This window comes from Rhinopithecus bieti, unplaced genomic scaffold (assembly GCF_001698545.2).
Source record: "Rhinopithecus bieti isolate Rb0 unplaced genomic scaffold, ASM169854v2 scaffold_3948, whole genome shotgun sequence".
Classification (NCBI taxonomy): domain Eukaryota; kingdom Metazoa; phylum Chordata; class Mammalia; order Primates; family Cercopithecidae; genus Rhinopithecus; species Rhinopithecus bieti.
This window is the reverse complement of record NW_016804646.1, coordinates 5,637,155-5,658,760: the sequence shown is the minus strand read 5'-3', so window position 1 is coordinate 5,658,760 and position 21,606 is coordinate 5,637,155. Positions and strand designations below refer to the sequence as shown.

At 43.3% G+C, this 21,606-nt stretch overlaps 1 protein-coding gene across 4 annotated transcripts in view; it reads right to left on the bottom strand.

Moving 5' to 3' along the window:
• PRKN (parkin RBR E3 ubiquitin protein ligase) overlaps nucleotides 1–21,606 on the bottom strand; it is a 1,416,081-nt gene that overhangs the window by 34,201 nt on the left and 1,360,274 nt on the right. For all 4 annotated transcript variants that reach the window (XM_017869558.1, XM_017869559.1, XM_017869556.1 and 1 more), the window contains exon 10: nucleotides 1,386–1,469. In XM_017869558.1, coding sequence (XP_017725047.1) covers nucleotides 1,386–1,469 — 84 coding nt within the window. The remainder of the gene's footprint in view (nucleotides 1–1,385; nucleotides 1,470–21,606) is intronic.

The window sequence follows — 21,606 nt, the reverse complement described above, 5'->3', positions numbered from 1 at the left end:
ATTAAGGTTCTAGTAATTTAAAAACATTTAATTTGGGCTACCTCAGTCTTTAACACCAAGGCTGGATGGTTCCTCTTGACTGAAGAATGAATGAGATTAGAGGGAGGATCAGGTGCCTAGATGGCTTTAGGTTAAGCAATGCTCTTCTTTCCCTAACAGCTACTCTTTCCAAATAAATACTGTAGATGCCAGAGTATATCTTCGTGGAAGCCTCTGCCATGTTTCCGCAGTCTCAGAGCATATGGATGTAAATTGCTAGACTGACTCCATTTCCCAGAGCCTCAGGTGTCCCTGCCTCCACTACAGCAGTCCTAAGGCAGGGGTCTCTGGGCCATTATTGCTTCTGCTGTCAGTACCTGGTAAGCTCGCATTTGTATGTCCCTGAGCCAAAATAAAATCAACAGAAGGAGCATTGGCTGCCTGGGCTATGGAAATGGCAACTCAGTCCTAAATTCACTCACATGCTCATGGCTGGCAATTTAGGAGCAGGTAAGAAGACCCAAATTCACCAGTTCTATTTATTTAGTTATGCTAATATTGGATAAACTCATCTGCAGAATTTCATATAGGGATACACTTATGCTCTGACTTTAGGGCATTCAGATCTTTAACATTCTGTACTGTAAAATCAAGATGTTCTGGGATCTCTATGTCTGCTTACTAGGTTCCTATCAGTAAAATGACTAAAGCATTTATGTGCAAAGATATGGCGTTTAAACTCTTGTTGACGTCTGCATTGAGAGAAAAATAATGAGCAAAGTCATCTACTGTGATGACGTTTTACTCTTTTCCCTGAAGGCTTGGTTGATCCTAATTAACAAATAAAATAAAATGTATTTGCATTTTCCTAAGACTGAGATAGCACCTTAGAGAGTGAGGCTCAGTCAACACATTCTTTACTTAATGAGGACTGAAACACCAGTGAGCATAGGGCGTGATGCTGCTAAAAGACAATGTAATCTTACATAATGTAATCTTTCTGTACAGGCCACTCATAGCGGTATTTTCACCAGAGATTCTAAACTAGGGCATTAAAGAAATTGAAGTAGAGTTAGTATTGATTTCTCTGATTTAGAGACTGTTAAATTGTTTTATTTCCCCTCTAAGGACTCCCTTGAAAATGCTCACATGCCTTATCCCTGTTCCATATCTGCCCAGGGAAAAGCTATTTTGGACATGCCCCAAATGGCCATTAGGAAGTCTACAGTGTGCCCCAAGGAGGGGAGTCATTCTGGGAGAAGCCAGGGCCCTATTCCCATGGCTGTCCGCTACCAGTCTGCTTCTTGCTTTTTCAGAATGGAACTCTCCACGATCTCCAGGAAACAGCTCCAGTCCCCCACCATGTCCGGAGCCCTGCTTGGAGGAATGAGTAGGGCATTCTGTACCTGAGTAGTTGTTCCTGAGGCTTCAAATAGGGCACTGCACTCCCCTTCATGGTATGCTTCTTTACACTCCCGGCAGAAGGCAAACTGCAAAAGAACACACATCCATTAATTAGGGACATTAGGTTGCATTTTTCCTTTTCCAAACTCATTATATTCATTCCTTTGGCTTGTGCAATAGTTTCTATATCAAATTACTTTTTTTTGCAAAGAGAAATCAAGTTATATTTTGATGAGATTGTTCACTCTTTACTCAAGAGTGTTCCAAGCACCATAGCAGGGCTACAGAGATGACGGGTCACATTTCCTTCCCTCAAGGTGTTTCCACTCTAGTGGAAGACACAGTGATATGGTTTACTGCGTCCCCACCCAAATCTCATCTTGAATTGTAGTTCCCATAATCCCTGTGTGTCATGGGAGAGACCTGGTGGGAGGTAATTGAATCATGGGGATGGTTTCCCCCTTGCTATTCTCGTGATAGTGAGTGAGTTCTCACGAGATCTGATGGTTTTACAATGGGCTTCCCCCTTCGCTCGGCTCTCATTCTTCTTCTTCCTGTCACCATATGAAGAAGGATGTGTTTGCTTCCCCTTCCACCAGGATTATGAGTTTCCTGAGGTTTACTCACCCCTGCGGAACTGTGAGTCATTTGAACCTCTTTCCTTTATAAATTATTCAGTCTCGGGTATGTCCTTAGAGCAGTGTAAGAACAGACTAATACACACAATAATGCAAATAAATACCCACAGCAAAGTTTAATTGGTATTAGAACGTAAGCACAAAACTTCATTCAAGACATTCACATTCAATATTTGTTTGCATTCACAGAAGATTTATATGCCCATGTCAGTGGACTTACTTTTGTATTGAAAGCCTATTATGAAAATTTGTAAATGGGCAGCTATGGGATGAACTGTGCCCCCTCATAATTGATAGGGGGAAGCAGGACCTCAGAAAGAAACTATATTTGGAGATAGCGCCTTTAAGGTGGTAAAGGGAAGACAAGGTTGTTAGGGGAGGCCTTATTCAATCTGACTGGTGTCCTTACAGGAAGAGGAGACTAGGACAGAGACATACGGACTGAGAGATGATAAGCAGCATTCACCATGGGACTGAAGACGCCCAAGGGACCAATGCCCTCTACCTGCCATTTTACAAAGAAGAAAGCTGGAAGAGTGAATGCCAGCCAGGCTCGTTCAGGGCTGTCTGTCTGGGATCCATGGACCTCTCCAGAAAGCATGTCCCATTCTCATCGCCACCAGCCATGCTCTGAAGTTGCTGTCACGGTTGAGTTGTGGGTCAGCAGTGGAACACACCGGACTGGAGTCATCCTCCCATCCCCTGCCACCTGAAACACCTTGGGCACGGTTTCTGTGCCTTGGTCTCCCCCTCGGAAATGCCAGGATAACAGTGATAGCTATCTTAGATGACCCTTGGGAGAGGCAGTGAGATAGCACATGCTGAGTGACTGCAAACACAGCATACAATGTATTCTAAACTTTAAGGAGATGAGGCCAGTCAGGGACTATTTTGCCCCTACTCCATTTTGGAGGAAGGAGTTTCCTCACCAGAAAACTGGTTTCTTTCAATGCAAATTGCTTAATAAGTGGTGGGCAACATCTTCCACAGCAGAAACTGTATTCAGAGAAGGCATTTCAGCAGAGAAGAGAGTGCCATCCACAAGTATGGTGTGTGGATGATGGTGGTGGTTTTGGAGCATAGAGGCAAACTGACAGTATCCTCTTTCCCTTGAGAGGTGGACTTTATGTCTCTTCTGCTGACAGCCAGATGTGTTGAGTACTTGACTACTAGAATATGGTAGAAATGATGGTGTACCACTTTCTAGGCCCAGGCCTCAAGAAACCAGAAACTTCCATTTCCTGTTGGGACACTTGCTCTTAAAGCCCAGCTGCCATATGGTAAGGAAGCTCAACAGCCCACGAGAGGCCCACATGGAGAAGAACTGCGATAATTTTATAGAGAAATAATCTCTTCAGAGATATGCCACAACTGATCTTCAAGTCATCACTTTTAGCATATTATATTCTCATTTCTTCTCATAGCAGAGAGACTGAACTCAAATTAAGTGAAATGTAAACTTTATTTAAAGGTTGGTGGGAGAGTGTGTGTGTGTCAGAATGTCCTCATGCAAATCACCAACATTACCTGGTTCCAGCTTCTGACATTTTATTTTCTCTAAACTAAAAGCGAATTCACTGAATAGTGAGTTGGGTTCTAGGATTTTCTTCTATTTTTAAAAACACTTATCTGTTAATACTTGAGTCTGCCTCACACTCATTCCTCTGCTCTTACATGCTTTGTTGGAAAAATGTGGATGGAAGGCCCAATCAGGGAGAACTGGCGATGGGGTCTCAGCCCACTGCTTTCTAGAGAAGCAAATCTGATCCGCTGGCGTGAAAGGGAAAACGCTTCACATCTTATTAGCTCGTGGATGAGATATAAAATCAGTTTCATGGTAGAGGAACACCCTGGAGGTTGATCAGTTTGTCAGAATAAATAGGCCTTTCCTGACACAAAGACATTAAATTCCCTTTCACACCAGTACTACAAAGAATGGACTATTGAGAAATCACAGAAAGGGAAGAGCATATCAAATGAAAGCCTCCCCATTTTAGCGTGGCAAAAGGCAAGCAAATGCTGCAGGAATATTCCGGTGATGACTTCACAGGAATGCACTGGCTAATTTGCTGCTATTCAAAGTATAATTTAAATTTAGATCTATCATGCAGTGGTCCTTCCCAATTAAGTAACATGAATCTGTCTCATGTGCAATGGGGAAACATCTAGAAGGTCTGATCTGATCTTGAAAATGTTTGGATTTTCAATTACATTATCCAGAACTCAAGACTCTCAACCTTCAGTTCTCAGGCTACACACCAGCGTGCCCTGCAGTACCATAACAAACTCACAGGGGTGCCCTGGGATATTCTAGAATTTGAAGTAAAACACAGTGTGGCGGATGAATACTATGTGATTTATTAACTCAAAGTAGTTCCCAGTGTTAATGTAGATTGTGCCACTTTCCTTTTGGTGACATTGTATCTTTGCAAAGCTGGGTTTTTGGAAGTTACCAGGATAGAAAACAAGTGCCATGTAAACATCCATTTGGAACAAATATGTGATTGATTGATTGATTGATTGATTGGAACAGAGTCTTGCTCTGTTGCCCAGGCTGGAGTGCAGTGGCACCATCTCGGCTCCCTGCAACCTCTTGCCTCCCGGGTTCAAGCAATTCTCCTGTCTCAGCCTCCCAAGTAGCTGGGACTATAGGCGCCTGCCACCACGCATGGCTAATTTTTGTATTTTTAGTAAAGATGGGATTTCACCGTGTTGGTCAGGTTGGTCTCAAACTCCTGACCTCAAGTGATCCGTCTGCCTCGGCCTCCCAAAGTGCTGGGATTACAGGCATGAGCCACCGCACCTGGCCAAGATGTGATTATTTTTAAGAATAAAATAAAGCTATTTTTTCTTCCATTTATGTGAATTATCATTTCAGATAAGTATTAAGTTGTTATGACATTAATTCGTATTATGCTCTGTGGTACAAAATCTTTCATAGCCATAACTGTTAGGCATTTCATTTCTTTTGTTAGGCATTCTTTTTGATGCCGTGAAAAATGTACTGAGCTGCTAAGGGCATGGTGAACAGAATTCTGGGGAACTCTGGGTTAGGCAGATACAAAACTCCTTCTTGAGACAGTGTTCGGACCAGTTGGCAAACATTTCCCGTGGCATAGCTGTTTCCAGAGAAAAAGCTTGCCGGGGAAGAAAGCTGACCTAGCTCCAACATTTCCACATCCATTCTGCTGAGCTGCATGTCTCATATCTGGGGCGCATGGATCCATCTTTAACCAACCATGTGGAAGGCTGAAAGTTACCCGGGGATTTGCTCTTACTTAAAAATGGTCTCACATTTGCTGAGGCTCCCTTAAGCTGCATAATACCTCTCCAAACCTTATGAGTAAACATTAACCAAATGGAAGTTAGTATACCAGCAAACATGGAGTATTGCTTATACCGTATACATTTTCAGGATTATCTTCTCTTGTGGTGGATCTAACAAATGCCACCCATTTCTGTAGAGTTTTTTTTTTTTTTTTTTTTGAGAAATTTTAAATGTCTTTAAACAATTATAAAAGTAATACATACTTCTTTCTTTCTTTCTTTTTTTTTTTTTTGAGACGGAGTGTCACTCTGTAGCCCAGGCTGGAGTGCAGTGGCGCGATCTTGGCTCACTGCAAACTCTGCCTCCTGGGTTCACGCCATTCTCCTGCCTCAGCCTCCCCAGTAGCTGGGACTACAGGCACCTGCCACAACGCCTGGCTAATTTTTTTGTATTTTTAGTAGAGACGGGGTTTCACTGTGTTAGCCAGGATGGTCTCATCTCCTGATGCGCCCGCCTGGGCCTCCCAAAGTGCTGGATTACAGGCGTGAGCCACCGCGCCCGGCTTACATACTTATTTCATTGGGTCTCTAAAGTCTAATCCTTTATAGATTTGATTAGAAGGCAATCAAATACATGGACTGTATTACAGTTCCTGTGACGAGAGTTTTATGTATCAACTTGGCTAGGCTATGGTCCTCAGTTACTCAAGCAGACACTAAGCTAGGTGTTCTTGTGAAGGTATCTTGTAGATGTGATTAGGATCTATAATCAATTGATTTTAAGTAAGAGAGATTATCCTAGATAATCTGAAGGGAGCTGATTGAATCTGTGGAAAGGCCTAATAGCACAACTGAGGCTTCCCTAAGGAAGAAGAGATTTCAACTGTGGACAGCAGCATCAGGCTGTGCCCAAGAGTTCCAGCCTGCCCTTCCTGATGGCCACCCTGTGGATTTAGGAGGTGCCTACCCAGCCCTGAAACCATGTAAGCCACTTCCTTCCTGTAAATCTCTCCATATATATGTGTATATACACACATATAGATACAATGTGTGCCTGCATGTATACATGTAGGGATCTACACATACATATGCATATATGTGTGTATGTGTATATATATTTGATATAAGCATCCTGCTGGTCTGGTCTCTCTGGTGAAGCTCTGGCGGATAAAGCTCCTATAGAAAAAATTTATTTTAATAGAGATGGGGTTTCACCATCTTGGCCAAGCTGGTCTTGAACTCCTGACCTTGTGATCCGCCTGCCTTGGCCTCCCAAAGTACTGGGATTACAGGTGTGAGCTACCAATACAAAAATTGGCTGGGCATGGTGGCAGGCACCTGTAATCCCAGCTACTTGGGAGGCTGAGGCAGGAGAATCGTTTGAACCGAGGAGGCAGAGGTTGCAGTGAGCTGAGATTGCACCATTGCACTCCAGCCTGGGCGACAGGGCGAGACTCTTTCTCTAAAAAAAAAAGAAAAGAAAAGAAAAGAAAAAATTTAACAAGGTAAGGTCACTTTATTCCCAATCTTTTGCAAAAGAACTGATGTAATGAAAACCATTTAAACTTTCCCTGTTATTTGCAAAATTATAGTTCAAACCTCTCTCTCTCTAAATATATATATATATATATGTATTTTAAATTCCAGGTAGCCATATGGCAAATTCTTCTCAGAATTCAACACCACGAGAAAGTTCACCACTTCCAATAGTGCAGTGGTTTCCTTTTATTTGACAATGAATGTGGTTACCTAATACATTCTCCTTGGTATGTTTTCAAGCTTGAGAGCTTGGTGCCACTGATGACTCTAGTCATCAGCTTATCCTAAATGCCTAAAAGGAGGTATAGAATTAAAAAAAAACTATTTAATAAAGGCTAAATTCAATAAGTCAGTTTTTTTCTATTGCATAGTAGCTAAAGTATTCTTAACACTGAAGTAATATTTTTGCCTTGCAACTAATATGTGTTGAGTATTTACTTTTGGGATGAGTAAAATCTTGGCCCTAGGCAACATATAAAAGAATAGCGTATTGTAATCTGTGAAATCATGTACTAGGTCTTTATATGTTTAAATACCAGATGTAGATTAGTGTTTAGAAGCGAACCCTTTGAAGTAGGGAGACCCAGAGTCTGAGGCCTCCTGGATCATTTATTATCTGTGTGATCCTAACATCTCTTTGCCTGAGCTTTTTTGCATCTACAAAGAAGAAATGATAAGGTAATGAATATTTAACACAGTTTCTGGTACACAGTAAACACAACAACGCAACAAATAGTTTTCTCTATGAGGCTATGATGTTTAACAGGTGGTAATTGTCTGTAGAAAACTAAGAGGGTAGTAAATGCCTTGTTAATTAAAGCAGTTCCCAGTATACTGTTAATAATGACTATTATGGGAATCTCAGGTGAAACTGACACCTCCCCAGAAATGCCATGCTTGTAAACTACTCGTAAGACTGCTGTCTAGAAAGGGATGAGGCCTCTCTTTGCTGGTATACATGCTGAGGTAAGTTACTGCCAGCCCCCTTAGACACTCCGTACTACCAGAGAGCTATGTGAATGGCCCATCACGTCACTCGTTCAATATCATGTCAGTGCAGTAGTCATTTGACTGATGTTTGAGTTTGATTTCCCATATTTCCATAATGAACACATTCAAAAGGGGCTGTACGTGTACTTTCTCTTTGGAAGCATGAAAAGGAAGCAAATGAACAGCTTTTTTTTTTTTTTTTTTTGAGACGGAGTCTTGCTCTGTCGCCCAAACTGGAGTGCAGTGGCCAGATCTCAGCTCACTGCAAGCTCCGCCTTTCGGGTTCACGCCATTCTCCTGCCTCAGCCTCCCGAGTAGCTGGGACTACAGGCGCCCGCCACCTCGCCCAGCTACAAATGAACAGCTTCTAATGCAATCGGAATATTCCAGTGGCTGCCGATCAATCAGGTTGAGAGCCAGTAGGTACCTACAAGCAATGACCCTTAAAATAAGGTTTGGATCCTTAAAGTTGAATGATCTCTCCATGAAAGCCAAGATTTCTTTGTGCCTGTTTTCTATCATGGCTGCATCTATTATAAAAGCATTCTATTATGTGCCATTTATTTTTCGTCCACAGCTCTGAAATTCTGTGTTAAAAGAATAGGAGAGAATCAAATACCATCTTAGGACCCCTTACTAGAGTCAAGGGAAACATCAAAGGCATGAAGCACACATTTGTACTTCTTTGGGAATAGATGAAATATTTTTCTTTTTGGTGTGTAGCTTTCCAGAAGATGGCAGCAGAGATATGCAAGTCCAGCCTCCGTGTGTTAAAAGGAATATATCAAAAGAGGAAATCTCCCTACGAGTGACCAGCCGCTGATATATGCAAAACTCGTTCTGACAAGACAGTGCCACAGAACGGAGATGGTGTTAGATTATAATGCATTAAAACACAATTTTGAAAAGAAGAAAGTAAGGTTATTTCCTTACAAGTACACAACATCTTAAAATCACAGACTCTTGTGGTGTGAGGCAATCTTAAACTGTGCTAAGCTCCAAATGCAAACAGACGTAGACAATGTTCTATGCGTGGTCTCCAAAGGGCTAAAAAGTAAGAATTTTCAGAAGGCTGGATACGGCTCTGTAGAGTAGCCACGTTCCTTTGTCTTTCACGAATGCTGTACTAATCCCCAAGGATATTAAACAATGCCAATTAGTTTCCCACAAAATGCGGTGACCTCTAACACCCCGCAGCCCTAGGCTTACTTTTGTTTTAGGTTTGCTCTTTGAACAGGCCCTTACTTTCTTTGGTTCAATTTCCATTCATACAAGCTCTTAAAAGATCCCCGAAAATCCCCTTTTCTTACACCATCATCTATCTCATCAAGCGCGTGCATGTAACCATCCCATCTTTCAGTCGTGCGGTCTGCACTGACCCACTCATTGTGAGTACTGTCTAGTAGGAAATTTTATTACTACCTGTCTCAGAACTACGGCCCCTCAGAGAGGATGAGTTCATGCCATGAGGAGAAAAGACCCACTCAGCTTCCTTTCAACAGGCTGAGCTCAGTACCTCACATTAAAAGATACATGATAAGGTGGTGTTCCTGGTGGTGGTTCTGCTGGGAATGAACTATCCCGTCTATAATGATGGACAAAGACATTTACGTTTACTTCCTATTCCAAAATAGTTTTAACTTTTTACCATAACTTACAGGGAAAATAAACTTAAAAATGTTTATTGGCCATTTATTCTTTTCTTTAAGAGAGTTACTGACATATAATTTGCAGAGTCATGGGTTTTTAAAAAGTAGGTATTTTTTGAATGCAAAATATGTGCAGGTAGCACAAATTCAAAAGGTACATAGTGAAAAATGTCTCCTTTCCTCCTTGGTCAGCTACATAGCTTCCCAGAGACAAACACTGTCACCTGTTTGTATAGGGATTGTTCCAGAAATAGGTCATGCACTCAATCATCAATTTATGCTATTTTTAAACAAAAATAGCCTATAAAACATTGTATAATGTGCTGTACTCTGCTCGTTAGTTTTTCATTTAATGCATCTTACAGATGGCTCTCTATTAATACACAGAGAGCTGCTCCATTCTTCCTGAACAGCCACACAACATTCCAGTGGATAGATGTGCCTTCATTCATTTCACCAGCCCCTCCGATAAGTGTTTAGGTCCTTCCAATATTTTGCCATCACAAACAAAGCTGCAGGGAATGTCCTGCTCTTCAGGTCATTTCACACATGTGAAAGGAAATCTGTAGCAGAAATTTCTAGACATGAAATGGCTGGGTCCAAGGGCATTTGGACTTCCCATTTTGATTGCTTTTGCGAGCCTTGTCAGTCACAGGCTTAGCAACAAGGTGTGTGGAAACTGCTTCCCCAACACACCATGGTCTCAACGATTGCCTTTGTCAAGCTGCATTAAAAGAATATCAAATACATCCCAGCATTTTTGCTAAGACCTTCTTTATACATGTTGTGTTGCCACAGAGATGTGTTCCTAACCAAAGCAATCACTCCGAGCCACGTTTAAGTCTTGTCTACACAGATAAAGCCGGGTCAGGAGTGGCCTGTGGTCAGGCCCACTCTGACCTTCCTCAGCTCAACATGCATGGAGCTGGTCATCTCATTCTCATGGGCCTGAATCTGGCCTGCCTGCCAGGAAAGGACTTGAAATGAATATAAGCTCTGTGGCTTTAAACACAGACAGCCAACAAATTGGAGGTCCAGGTTAGAGAGAAAGAAACAGCAGATGAGGGAATGGCAGCTTCCCTCACTTGTGGCTGTATCCTGAGCCTCAGCTTTGCAGACTTGGCTCTCAGTGTCACTTGCCAGGTGCCCTGACTGCAGCAGTCACCAGAGGACAGGGGAAGCTGGGGTGGGAGTGCTGTACAGTAGTGACTCTCAGTCCCTAATCCCCCACTTCCTTTCTTACTCTCTCTTTACTGTAACCATTTCTGATAACAATTCCTATGGGGACAGTCCTTATCTCCCAAGGTCCCCGGCTCTTGCATTTATGTCATGGTTTACCTTGTTCCCAAAGGCTAAGGTAGGACCTGGTTGCAAGCTGGAACTCTTGTTCAATGATATTGTTCACATCATCCTGTTCATCTAAACAAACTTCTTGGCAGGTGAATTTCTATATCTAACTGAGAATTCCTTTTACCATCCTGCAAAGCCTGCCCAGTTTTGCTTTAAAATGGGCATGTCTCAGACCTTATGGAGCAGTTGGCTCCTCCTAGAACTGGGGCACTGGTCACAGAGTATCAAATTCAATGCCACTTTCAAATATTGCCATTCATGAGTCATTCAAATATTGCCATTAATTAGTGAACATGTTTGAAGATGGCCATTCATTAGTAAAATGCACAGCATATGTCTTCTATAATTTTTAGCTGGTCTCTAATCCTTGTGACCTTATCATTTACAATCTGCAGCGAGGCACTAGACTCTGTAAAAATGATTACACTTCGCCAGTAAAAATGTGAAATCCAAGCCATATGGCAATTTGAGCCCAATTTGTCCCATGTGCCTGTGGCCATCCTTATGCTCTCCAGCACAGCAGGGGAGGCAACATGCTTCCCCTGAACACCTGGGCCCGCCCTGGGCAACTTGGGGCAAGGCCAGCTTTTGAAAGGGGCCCGACTATGTTTGGGGACACCCTGCCAGCACATCTTACAGACTTTTGTCTTTGGAGGTTTTGCAGCTCCTCAATGATCAATCAATCAATCAATCAGTCAAAATGATGTAGTAACCCTTTATTTTATGTTGAGCAGTCTCATAGGTGCCCTGTGGGTATACCTGTGCTGGCCCCTTTCCCCTGCAGCCTCAGCCAAAATGATCAAGGTGTTTTCCTCCCAAGCACTCTTTCTTACACATACCTCTATGAAACAGTTTCGCCTTCTATATGAAACAGTTTCCACCTATCTGCTCCTCTAAATGGATAGGATTTGTACCTTATTCATCTTTGTCTTCCCAAGATCCAGGTGCTAGAACATAGTAGATGATCGGTGTCTCTTTGTGGCAAGCCAGGTGCTGGAGTCAAGTAGCTTACAGCTAAGGTGGATGTTTATAAAGAACGAAAGAGCTGGAGGACAGACAATTGTGTACTCCATGATACAATGTACACTCACGGGTTGAATTGAATATTTTTGTGTAAGACTCAAGGGTCCCATAGAAGAGATCCAGGTGGGTTGAGGTCAGTGGGCAAGAGCACGTGGAGATGGCATTTGTTTTTCTGTCCTTCATATTTGCCCCTTCAGGGAGCAGTTCTAATATCAAGCTTAATCGATCGCCTCTCTTCTAACAACTTCTCAGAATCTATTCCACCCTTCCCAACTCCTCTTTCAAGATGCACTTTGCCTATTGCATATTTCCATTTGGATAGGTTGCAGTCACCTCAAATTCAAGTCAATTCTAATTCCATGTGATTACCATGAAGTTGCAAGGACCTAAGAGTAACGGGAATCATCAAACCTTTGCAGAATGAACAAGCAGTAGTAGCTGGAAAAGCCTCAACTTCTGAGAAGCAGAAGAGGATAGCGCAGTGTTGAGGCAACCCAGCACTGAGAATGGAGAGGTCAGTCCCAAGTACAAGAGGAATAACTAAGACTTCCTGCCAGGGAAAGTACTTTAGTGACCGTGGAGGCCACAATCTTGGTCCAATGGTTCAATGATTAGCTAGATTCAGAAGCTAAGGTTACAGGCATGATGGGGTGGAGAAGGCTTCACAACAGAGAGCTCTCAATCAGTTTGAAAACAGCAAAAGATGATGAAAAGAGAGAGAATGGAGATTCTAGCAAGAGAAGGGGCAGGATGGGAGTGAAGTTCCAGAAAAAGTCAAGGCCAGGGAGACACACTCAAAGTTTTATGGCTTTCAATGGAGGAGGACTAAGTTTTGCAGCAAAATCCTGGGAGAGTCACATTGATGAGAAAGTTTTCTCAACAAGATGACACCTGTCCCCTTGGTCTTCCTAACAGAGCACCATGGCAGCTTGGAATCTTCTGGAGTCTAGTGGGAGAGGAGAGTCACAGATAGAGAGGAGGTTGAAACAGTTACTGTCAGTTGGAGCATCCATGAGACATGAATTGAAGGGGCGCCCACCCATGTTCATAACTAAATTCACATCACAGCACTGGCTCTAGTTAGTTCCTAGAATGTGGTTCCCAGACCAGCAGCATCAGCATCACCCAGGAGCATGTCAGAAAACCCGAATCTCAGGCCCCACCCAAGAAATACTAGACCAGGGTCTTTCATTTTACCAAGATCCCCAAGTGACTTGTATGCACTATTTAGAGACCCTGTTCTAGCTCATTCATTCAACCAACAGTTCCTGAGTGTACGCCATGCATTGCTGGGACCTGCAAAGATGTAGAACATACGCAATTTCCAGTTTCAGAGGAGTCACAATTCACCTCTCCCTTGCTCTACCCAACCCTCCCTCCATTCCACAAGTACTCATAAAGCATGTGCTGTATGTGAATGTTAAGGCACTGGCCATTCGTCGTGGTCTCACAGAGTTCATGGTCAGCTATGTCCTGGTTGTATGGTGGATGCGAGGTTCCATGGGAGCAGAGTGTTGAACCTGGGAGGTGCAGGTTGCAGTGAGGAGATAGGAGTGAGGAGGTTACAGACAGGAGACAGGGAAATATTGGGTAGAAGAGGGCAGTTCCCCAGCAAAGGCCCCACCCTCAAGCCTGGAAACTCATGGCCCTAAATGGGAACAGGCATTCCTGTTTTCACACCCAAATGTTGCCTTTTGGCCTGCCATGCCCCCCATATTCTGTCCCCATATAAACTCCAAACCCCAGGCTCCACGAGCAGAAGAGCAGCAGAGAAGGAGAGAAGAGAAGGAATATCTGAATGTTCAGAGGAGTTCTGCTGCAGACAGAGAGGAGATTGGCTGCTGGATGGCCAAACTCCAGGGGAAGATCATCTTTCCACTCCATCCCCTTTCCAGCTCCCCATCCATCACACTGAGAGCCACATCCACCACTCAGTAAAAACCTGAATTCACCATCCTTCAAGTCCATGTGTGACCTGATTTTTCTGGACACCAGACAAGAACTCGGAATATGGAAAGCTGTCACACTGGCCCTCTGCCCTTGCAAAAAGACAGAGAGTCCACAGAGCTGTTTAACACTTAAGCTGCCTGTAGACAGCAAAGTTAAAAGAGCACACTATAACACACAGCCACTTGGGCTTTGGGAGTCGCAGGCAACCACCCCTAGATGCTACCATGAGGCCAGAGCCCAGAAACGCTCATCCTGGCTCCTGCACCTGCCCATCTGCATGCTCCCCCTCCCATAAGGAGTTTGAGCAGTGGTGGTAGCTGAACAGATAAGCCAGACACCTGTCGCATGTCCTGTGATGGGGGTGGGTCAGGGAACTCTCCCGTTTCAGCAGGAAGAAGAGGAAGGTGAACTGGGACCAATGGAGTTTGCTGGAAATGATAGCCCCCAGAGAGTACTAACCCAAGTGCTAGGGATGATGCTAGCACTCTAGTGTAATTCACTCTGCTAGTGTAATTCTGCAACACTTTTGTCTTTTTGATTTTGAAACCACCGTGAAAGGATACAGCCTAGAATAATTGAAATAGCAATAATTTTTAATGGGCTAGGAGCTATATGAAAAGAGGAAAAAGAAACAGGTAAAATTAATTTCAGTATTTTACTTAACTAAATATATTCAAAATTGTATCATTTCAACATGCAATCGATATAAAAATTGGTAATGAGTTATTTTACACTCATTTTTACTAAGCTTTTGGAATCAGGTCTGCTTTTGCACTTTCAATGCGTCTTAGTTGGTACTAGCCGTATTCTATGGGCTCAGGAGCCTCACGTGGGCACCGTGTCGGACAGGAGCCTCCCAGGGCTAGCAGCCAACACGCTGGACTGCGCAGGTCTCCAAGGACCCTGCAGTCTGAGGACTCCTTGCACTATGCAGAATTCAGTTAAGGGGCCACAGAACAAAAGTGACTGAACACCTCCAATATTTTAGAAAGAAAGTCGGATGAGGTGAGGTGGGGACATGGGGAAGATTAGAAAATTAAACCTTATCTTTTTTTTGAGATGGAATTTTGCTCTTGTTGCCCAGGCTGGAGTGCAATGGCACAATCTCAGCTCACTGTAACCTGTACCTCCTGGGTTCAAGCAATTCTCCTGCCTCAGCCTCCCAAGTAGCTGGAATTACAGGCACATGCCACCATGCCCAGCTAATTTTTGTATTTTTAGTAGAGACAGGGTTTTGCTTTCACCATATTGGCCAGGCTGGTCTCCAATCCCTGACCTTGGGTAATCCACTCCCCTCAGCCTCCCAAAGTGCTGGGACTACAGGCATGAGCCACCACACCTGGCCAAAAATTAAACGTATTCTAAGACAAAGAAATTCAGGTTTTTTTTTTTTTCTAATAAAGGATGCTCTGTTTATTTTCAGCCTTTGGATGACCCATATGAGTTTCACTTCATACTGTGTTGAAGAAAAGAGCTGCAGGGGACAGAAAATCAGTCAAATTAAAGAAAATATGAGGCACAACTGTCCTGCAGTGAGAGCATATGAATTTTTCTGCCACACGTTCTGAGTCATTTGTTAAATAAAACCAGAAAATAAGAACTGTCCCGGGTTATCGCTAACTTTCACCATGTCTCTGCTTGTCTGATTTACTTGTTTGCACACTTTGTCAAATCTTAGACCAGGCACGGATAGTGTCCAGACCATTATTCTAGGGGAGGACTGTTGATCAGAGTACACGGCAAACAAACATCTGTTTCTGAAGACTGCAGCACCATCCTTCGTTATAGAATGAGCTTAATAAACATGTAATCATAGAAATCCACCATTCACATAAGTTTTGACCTGGTGTTATTGCAGTCTCTTAATTTAGCCAACAAAGAAGGTTGGGTCAAAGACACCTGCTTTTGCATGTAAAGTATCAGGCTGGAAGGCTTGGTCTGGCGTGGTTTTAGCAACAGGACTTTCATTTGTGATAGTTCAGTCATGTCCTGGGGAATTGAGGAGAAGATCCACCCTACAAAAGGCCAATCATACTTTAGCACCGAAGAATTAATTTTAAAAGTTAGAGTTGGCTGGGCACAGTGGCTCACATCTGTAATTCCAGAACTTTGGGAGGCCAAGGTAGGTGGATTACCTGAGGTCAGGAGTTTGAGACCATCCTGGCCAACACGGTGAAACCCCGTCTCCAGTAAAAATACAAAAACATTAGCCGGGCGTGGTGGTGGGCGCCTGTAATCGAGGCTACTCAGGAGGCTGAGGCAGGAGAATTCCTTGAACCCGGAAGGCAGAGGTTGCAGTGAGCCAAGATAGCGCCACTGCACTCCATCTTGGGCGACAAGAGTGAGATTCTGTCCCCCACCCCCCCAAAAAAAAAAAAAAAACCTAAAAAAAAAAAATTTTAGAGTGCTGATTTGGATTTTACCCTTGAAGTTAAGCACACACTAATGACAGAAGCTGAAATAAATCCCCCAAATGTCTCAAACACTTTCTAGGCTCGTGTCTCTCCATGAGATTCTCAGTCAGCTGCATTTGGATTTCCAGGGGCTGGACTGGAGCTCAGGTGTTTCCGCCCCAGAATCTCTGCCATAAATGATTATTCATGAATGTTCTGGCTCAAAGGGAGAGAGAGAAGATGAGAGATCCAGGGGTCTGAGAAGTTTATTCACATACCAATCTCGCTGGAGCGGAGTCCTTAATGCTTCTACTTATGTTCTTAAGGCCTCTTAAAGAAGGTTCCCAGCTCGGGGCTGGGTAATAATGGTGGAAGCATTTCCCACATTATCCTCCTGATATGCATCTCTGCCCTGACTAGCAGACAATGGTGAGAGCCAGAACCACTTAGAGAGCTGATTGTCATCACGGCCCTGACAGTCTCAGCGGCAGGCCGGGCTCTAAAGGCTCCTCTGGATGCCTGTTGGCCAAAGATAACTCATGCCTCGGGGGGTCGTGAGCAGGAGGTGAAGCCAAATGCCTTCAGTGACCTGAAAAATGTTATCTCCCAGCAACATGCACACCTTGCAGTGTCTTATGAAATTATAAAATAAAACCCAGACTTATAAGACTCTTCCCCTGCCTAAGTTTTTTTTCTCTGTCTCTCTCAATTTTATTGCTTTGCTAAGGACATAGAAAGCAAACTAATTAAATGACAGCTAAAGAGCAAGTATCTCGATAGTGTCGCAGGGCGGCTGAGATAATGGGCGGATCTCAGGTGAGTCGAGGAAATGCCACAGACATTGCTGCCTCTCTACTAATAAATAGCTTTTTGGTCCCATAACATGAGACATGCTGGAAGCTGTAGGGGAGCAAAAGATGGCTACCCACTACCCTCCAAGGTTCTTTGACTGGGCTATTGATTAAAATGGCATATAAACAGATTAACAGGAGAAAGAGCATATTCAATTCTGTACACACGAGAGTCCCACAAAATATGAGACTCCTAGAAGGGTTAGATGATGGAAGCCTACAGAGCTATATCCTAGACACAGAAAAGAACAGGAGCTTGGGGATTCTTGTGTGGGGGGCGGTTAGAGGAGGGTGAGCAGAAGAATTGCAAGGCGAATAAAGGTTGTCTTGTTATGTAGATAAACAATCTCTCAGGTAATAAAACTTGTCTCCCGAGCAGCCCTGAGCAGAACAGGCAGTCGTCTCTCCAGGCATGGTGTCCATGTACCAATCTTCCCCGGCTGATACAATTCCCTGGGAGGGGATTCCCGACAATTGAGATCCATCAATTGTATTCACGGAGAAGCAAATTCAGAGAAAGGCCTTCCCTGAATTTGCTGTTCCCCAAGTGTCCTCTGTTAAGGAGTCAGCACACTAAAGCACCACATTTTGGGGTGGCATTTCCTGAACTCCCGCAAAGCTGAATAACAATGGAGAGTGAAGTATCAGCTGTTCTCAGTGTGGGCGCCCTTCCTCCTTCTCGATTTAGTGACAAAGACTGTTAGAACTGCAGGGCCCTCAGAGAGCTGATCATCTGTAGGGGGGAATACTGCCCCTTTTTCTTCTGGCTCTCTTAGTAATATTGGGACCTAATATTCTATATTTTTAAAAGTTGCCTAATGATGTAGGTCATGGCAAGCACTAAAAAAAGCACAAAAAACAATGTTTTCTGAATAATAACAATGATCTAACTCCTTATTCTTTGAAATCCCATCTCTGTGATGAGAACCAAATTTTCAAAAGGCTAATAACTCATAAAGGGCCCTTTACTGTTATCCTATGGAGAAGCGGAAAACCGCTCATGGGGTCAGTTATTGTTCTGAATCAGATAATTCCTTTATCTCACAAGCATTTGTTGAGAGGATGCTTCTCTCTGGCAGTGCAGGGCCTCAGGGCAGGAGCACTTAACGACTCTGCCCCGTCTCTGAGAATCGCTCTCTGGAGAGCCACGCTCGCATCCTCTGCTCCTCAGTCTCTCTTCTCCCAGCCCTCCTTTGCCTAGATGACTTGGAATAGGGATTGCTATGGTTTGAATGCTTGGCCTCTCTGGAACTCATGCTGAGATTTTATTGATGTGAGGTCTTTCAGAGGTGATTAGGTTATTAGGGCTCCACTCTCATGAATGCAGTAATGCTGTGCGGTGGGAGTGGGTTACTGTGGGGAGGGGCTTTGTTGGAAACCTTCTCTCTCTCTCACACATGTGCCCTTGCCCTTCTGCCTATCTGCTGTGGGCTGATCCTGGCCAGATGCCAGCATCATGCTCTTGGACTTCCCAGCCTCCAGAACCAAGAGCCAAATAAACTTATCTTTATAAATTACCCAGTCTGTGGTATTCCATTATAGCAACAGAAAACATTCTAAGGGGTTCTCTGATTCCCCATTAGGAAATCCCTTTGGGCAAACCTCCCTGACCCCAGGCCTGGGTTTGCTGTTTCTCCTGTGTGCTTTCACCACTCTGTACTGACCTGACCCTAGATCTCTCCACCCTGCACTGGTTATTTCCTTATCCATCACCCCCACTAGACCCAAGTTCTCAACTGTCTCACCCATGTATTCTGAGAGCTGCTATCCAAGTACTTGGCTCTGACTAGGAGCTTAATAAAGGTTTATTCTAAGAAGAAGAGAAAGAAGAACACAGGCACCCACACAGAAAATTGTGTGGCAATGCATAGGTGGGATGACAGAGGTTAGAGCAGTCACAGAGGAGGAAAAGACTTGCTTTCCCTGGACAGTCTGTCCAAATTCCACAGCTCCAGTGACACTTCATGTCTTGAAGGGTAAACAAGATTCATCAAGATGCAAACAAGACAATTCTATAAATTGAGCTAATATCATCAGTGTCCATGAGCCACTGGACGTAGTTTCTTGTCTCAATGACCCCAGTGGCATCTGCAAAATTTAGTTAAGACTCAAAATTAAGAGAACAAAAATGTGTCGGGGTGACTCTAAGTTTACATTATCTGCAATAATTCATTTCTATGGCTCCGTGTTCAGAAAGAGTTTTCTGCAAGAAAATTTGTCATGATGTATATCACTCCCTGCACAATGACACAAGTCAAAATGAAATATTTTCCATGGGAAGGCTCTGTTTCTAAGGATTGAACTGCTTATTCAGATAAGTCACTGAAATGGCACAGATGGCCACACCTGCCCCTTTATTGCTACAGAGAACCTGACATCCTCTTTCAAGTCAGTAGCAACATACTTCTAAGAAACAGAATGCAAAGCTGTAAATACTGCAGTGGAATGGCGTTTCAGCAGAAAAGTATATGTTCCTTTAAAGTCATAAAAAGGGGACCTAATTCTTCTCTTATGGGATGGTCTGACATAGGTTTAATGTTTTATATTTTCATTGAAGGCAGGACGATTGACTAAATGATAACCCTGCTTCCCACCTTCTCCTCCAGCTCCGACTCTTTAAACTGAATGCTGATTTATCTCCCCAAATATCTCACAGGCCTTCACTTTATTATGGGCCAAGAACAAATGGCAATGGGTGAAATAGGTTTGGTCACACAGTGACAAGATTTACAATGGGATTTGGGGGAAAAGTCATTAGTTGTCATTTGTCATCCTGTGTTCATACCCCTCTTTTTCAAGATTGCTGTTTAAAAGTGGGTCCGACCGGGCATGGTGGCTCATGCCTGTAATCTCAGCACTTTGGGAGCCTGAGGTGGGTGGATCACTTGAGGTCAGGAGTTTGAGACCAGCCCGGCCAGCGTGGGAAACTCCATCTCTACTAAAAATGCAAAAATTGGCCAGGCATGGTGGCGCAGGTCTGTAATCCCAGCTACTTGGGAGGCTGAGGCAGGAGAATTGCTTGAACCCAAGAGGTGGAGGTTGCAGTGAGCCAAGATCGTGTCATTGCATTCCACTCCAGCCTGGGTAACAAAGCAAGACCCTGTCTCAAAAACAAAATAAAATAAAATAAAGATAAATAAATAAATAAATGAGGGTCCACCATAATCAGCATTTTGGGCCAGTTTCCAGGAGAAAGGGAAGGGAAACTGAGGGTCTATGAGTGCTCACAGCCAGGCAGGCTCATGTTCCAAGTCTTGTACCCACTGGGCAATTTGAGAAGTGGCAACAGGGGATCAGCAGAAGGGTTAACTGCCAAGTCTACACCAGTTCCTACCAATTTGGCAGTCCAAATAGATTTTTCCTTTAAAGTAGACTTTTCCTCCCATTAATTTGGAAAACGATGCTTTTCTTTGCTGAAGAGGAATGTCAAGTTAATTTCAAGGATCTAAAATAAACATACATCTGACACTGGCTCAGCATTAGAGGTAAACTCACCTCCTTAGAACACTAGGAACGAACCTGATAAGGGAAGCTGGGGATTGGTCTCTGGATGGAAATGACCCTCACAATCTCCTGGCTTTGTGTTTTTTTTCATATATATACACACACTTGATTTGAGGTAAGTGTTGGTTTACAGTAAAATCTTCCCAGTTAGCGTCTACTTTTCTCATTTTTTTCCAAAGTCATGAAGTTTAATTTGATGTTATCTCAATGGGTGGAGATCCACTGTGGGCACACTTCAGCTATTTTCTCAAATCCACCAAAAACGTAAGGTGGTTGCTTTCAAGTTCTTCTTTTACAGCGAGATGTCTGCTCAGTATACAGAAACTTTTTAAATGCTTCAACCACTGTAACTTGATACGAACTTCCTATTTTGTTTCTTTGAGTGGTACCCTAAGTTCTGCTCTGTCATATCAGTAACAATAGGATTTTGAGTGCAATGCTTTATATAGCACAACAAAGTGGCTTCTTAGTATTAGCCCAAAGGAAATGTGTTTTGGGTTAATGGCAATACTGTGACTTTCGATAAAAACTCCTTTTGCCCCAGTTATTTCCATTCTCTGCAGGCAAAATGGATCCTTCTCTCTTTGTGTTCAGTGATGAGCAAGCATTTCAAATGTACATACAACTTGTTTCTGTCAATCAGTGATTCACGCCGAGTCATGTTCAATCATGTTACCACAATCTGGGATTTGCAATTCTGTAAGCATTTCTCAGACAATGAATTATGTCAACACAATTGCACCATCATTGATGGACTTGGAAATGCAGCTAGAACTGAAGAGGAGCGTCTCGGCACTGCTGCTACCAGTAAGGACAGAGCTTCTGGCTGACTTGGAAACATCATGAGCATAGGCCAGCCAAGGTTTGGGCTCGTTGGATATTTTTAACAAAAGGGGACTTCGGAGAAATTTAATTAAGATTTATTTTAAATTAAGATCACCAAATTATATTTACATAAAAGCCTCTATAATGAGTATGCTATATTTGTCATTAAAATGTCTTTATATTTTTATAAACATGGTTTCACAATTTTTTACAGAGTCATAATCTACATGAAAAACAAAAAGTC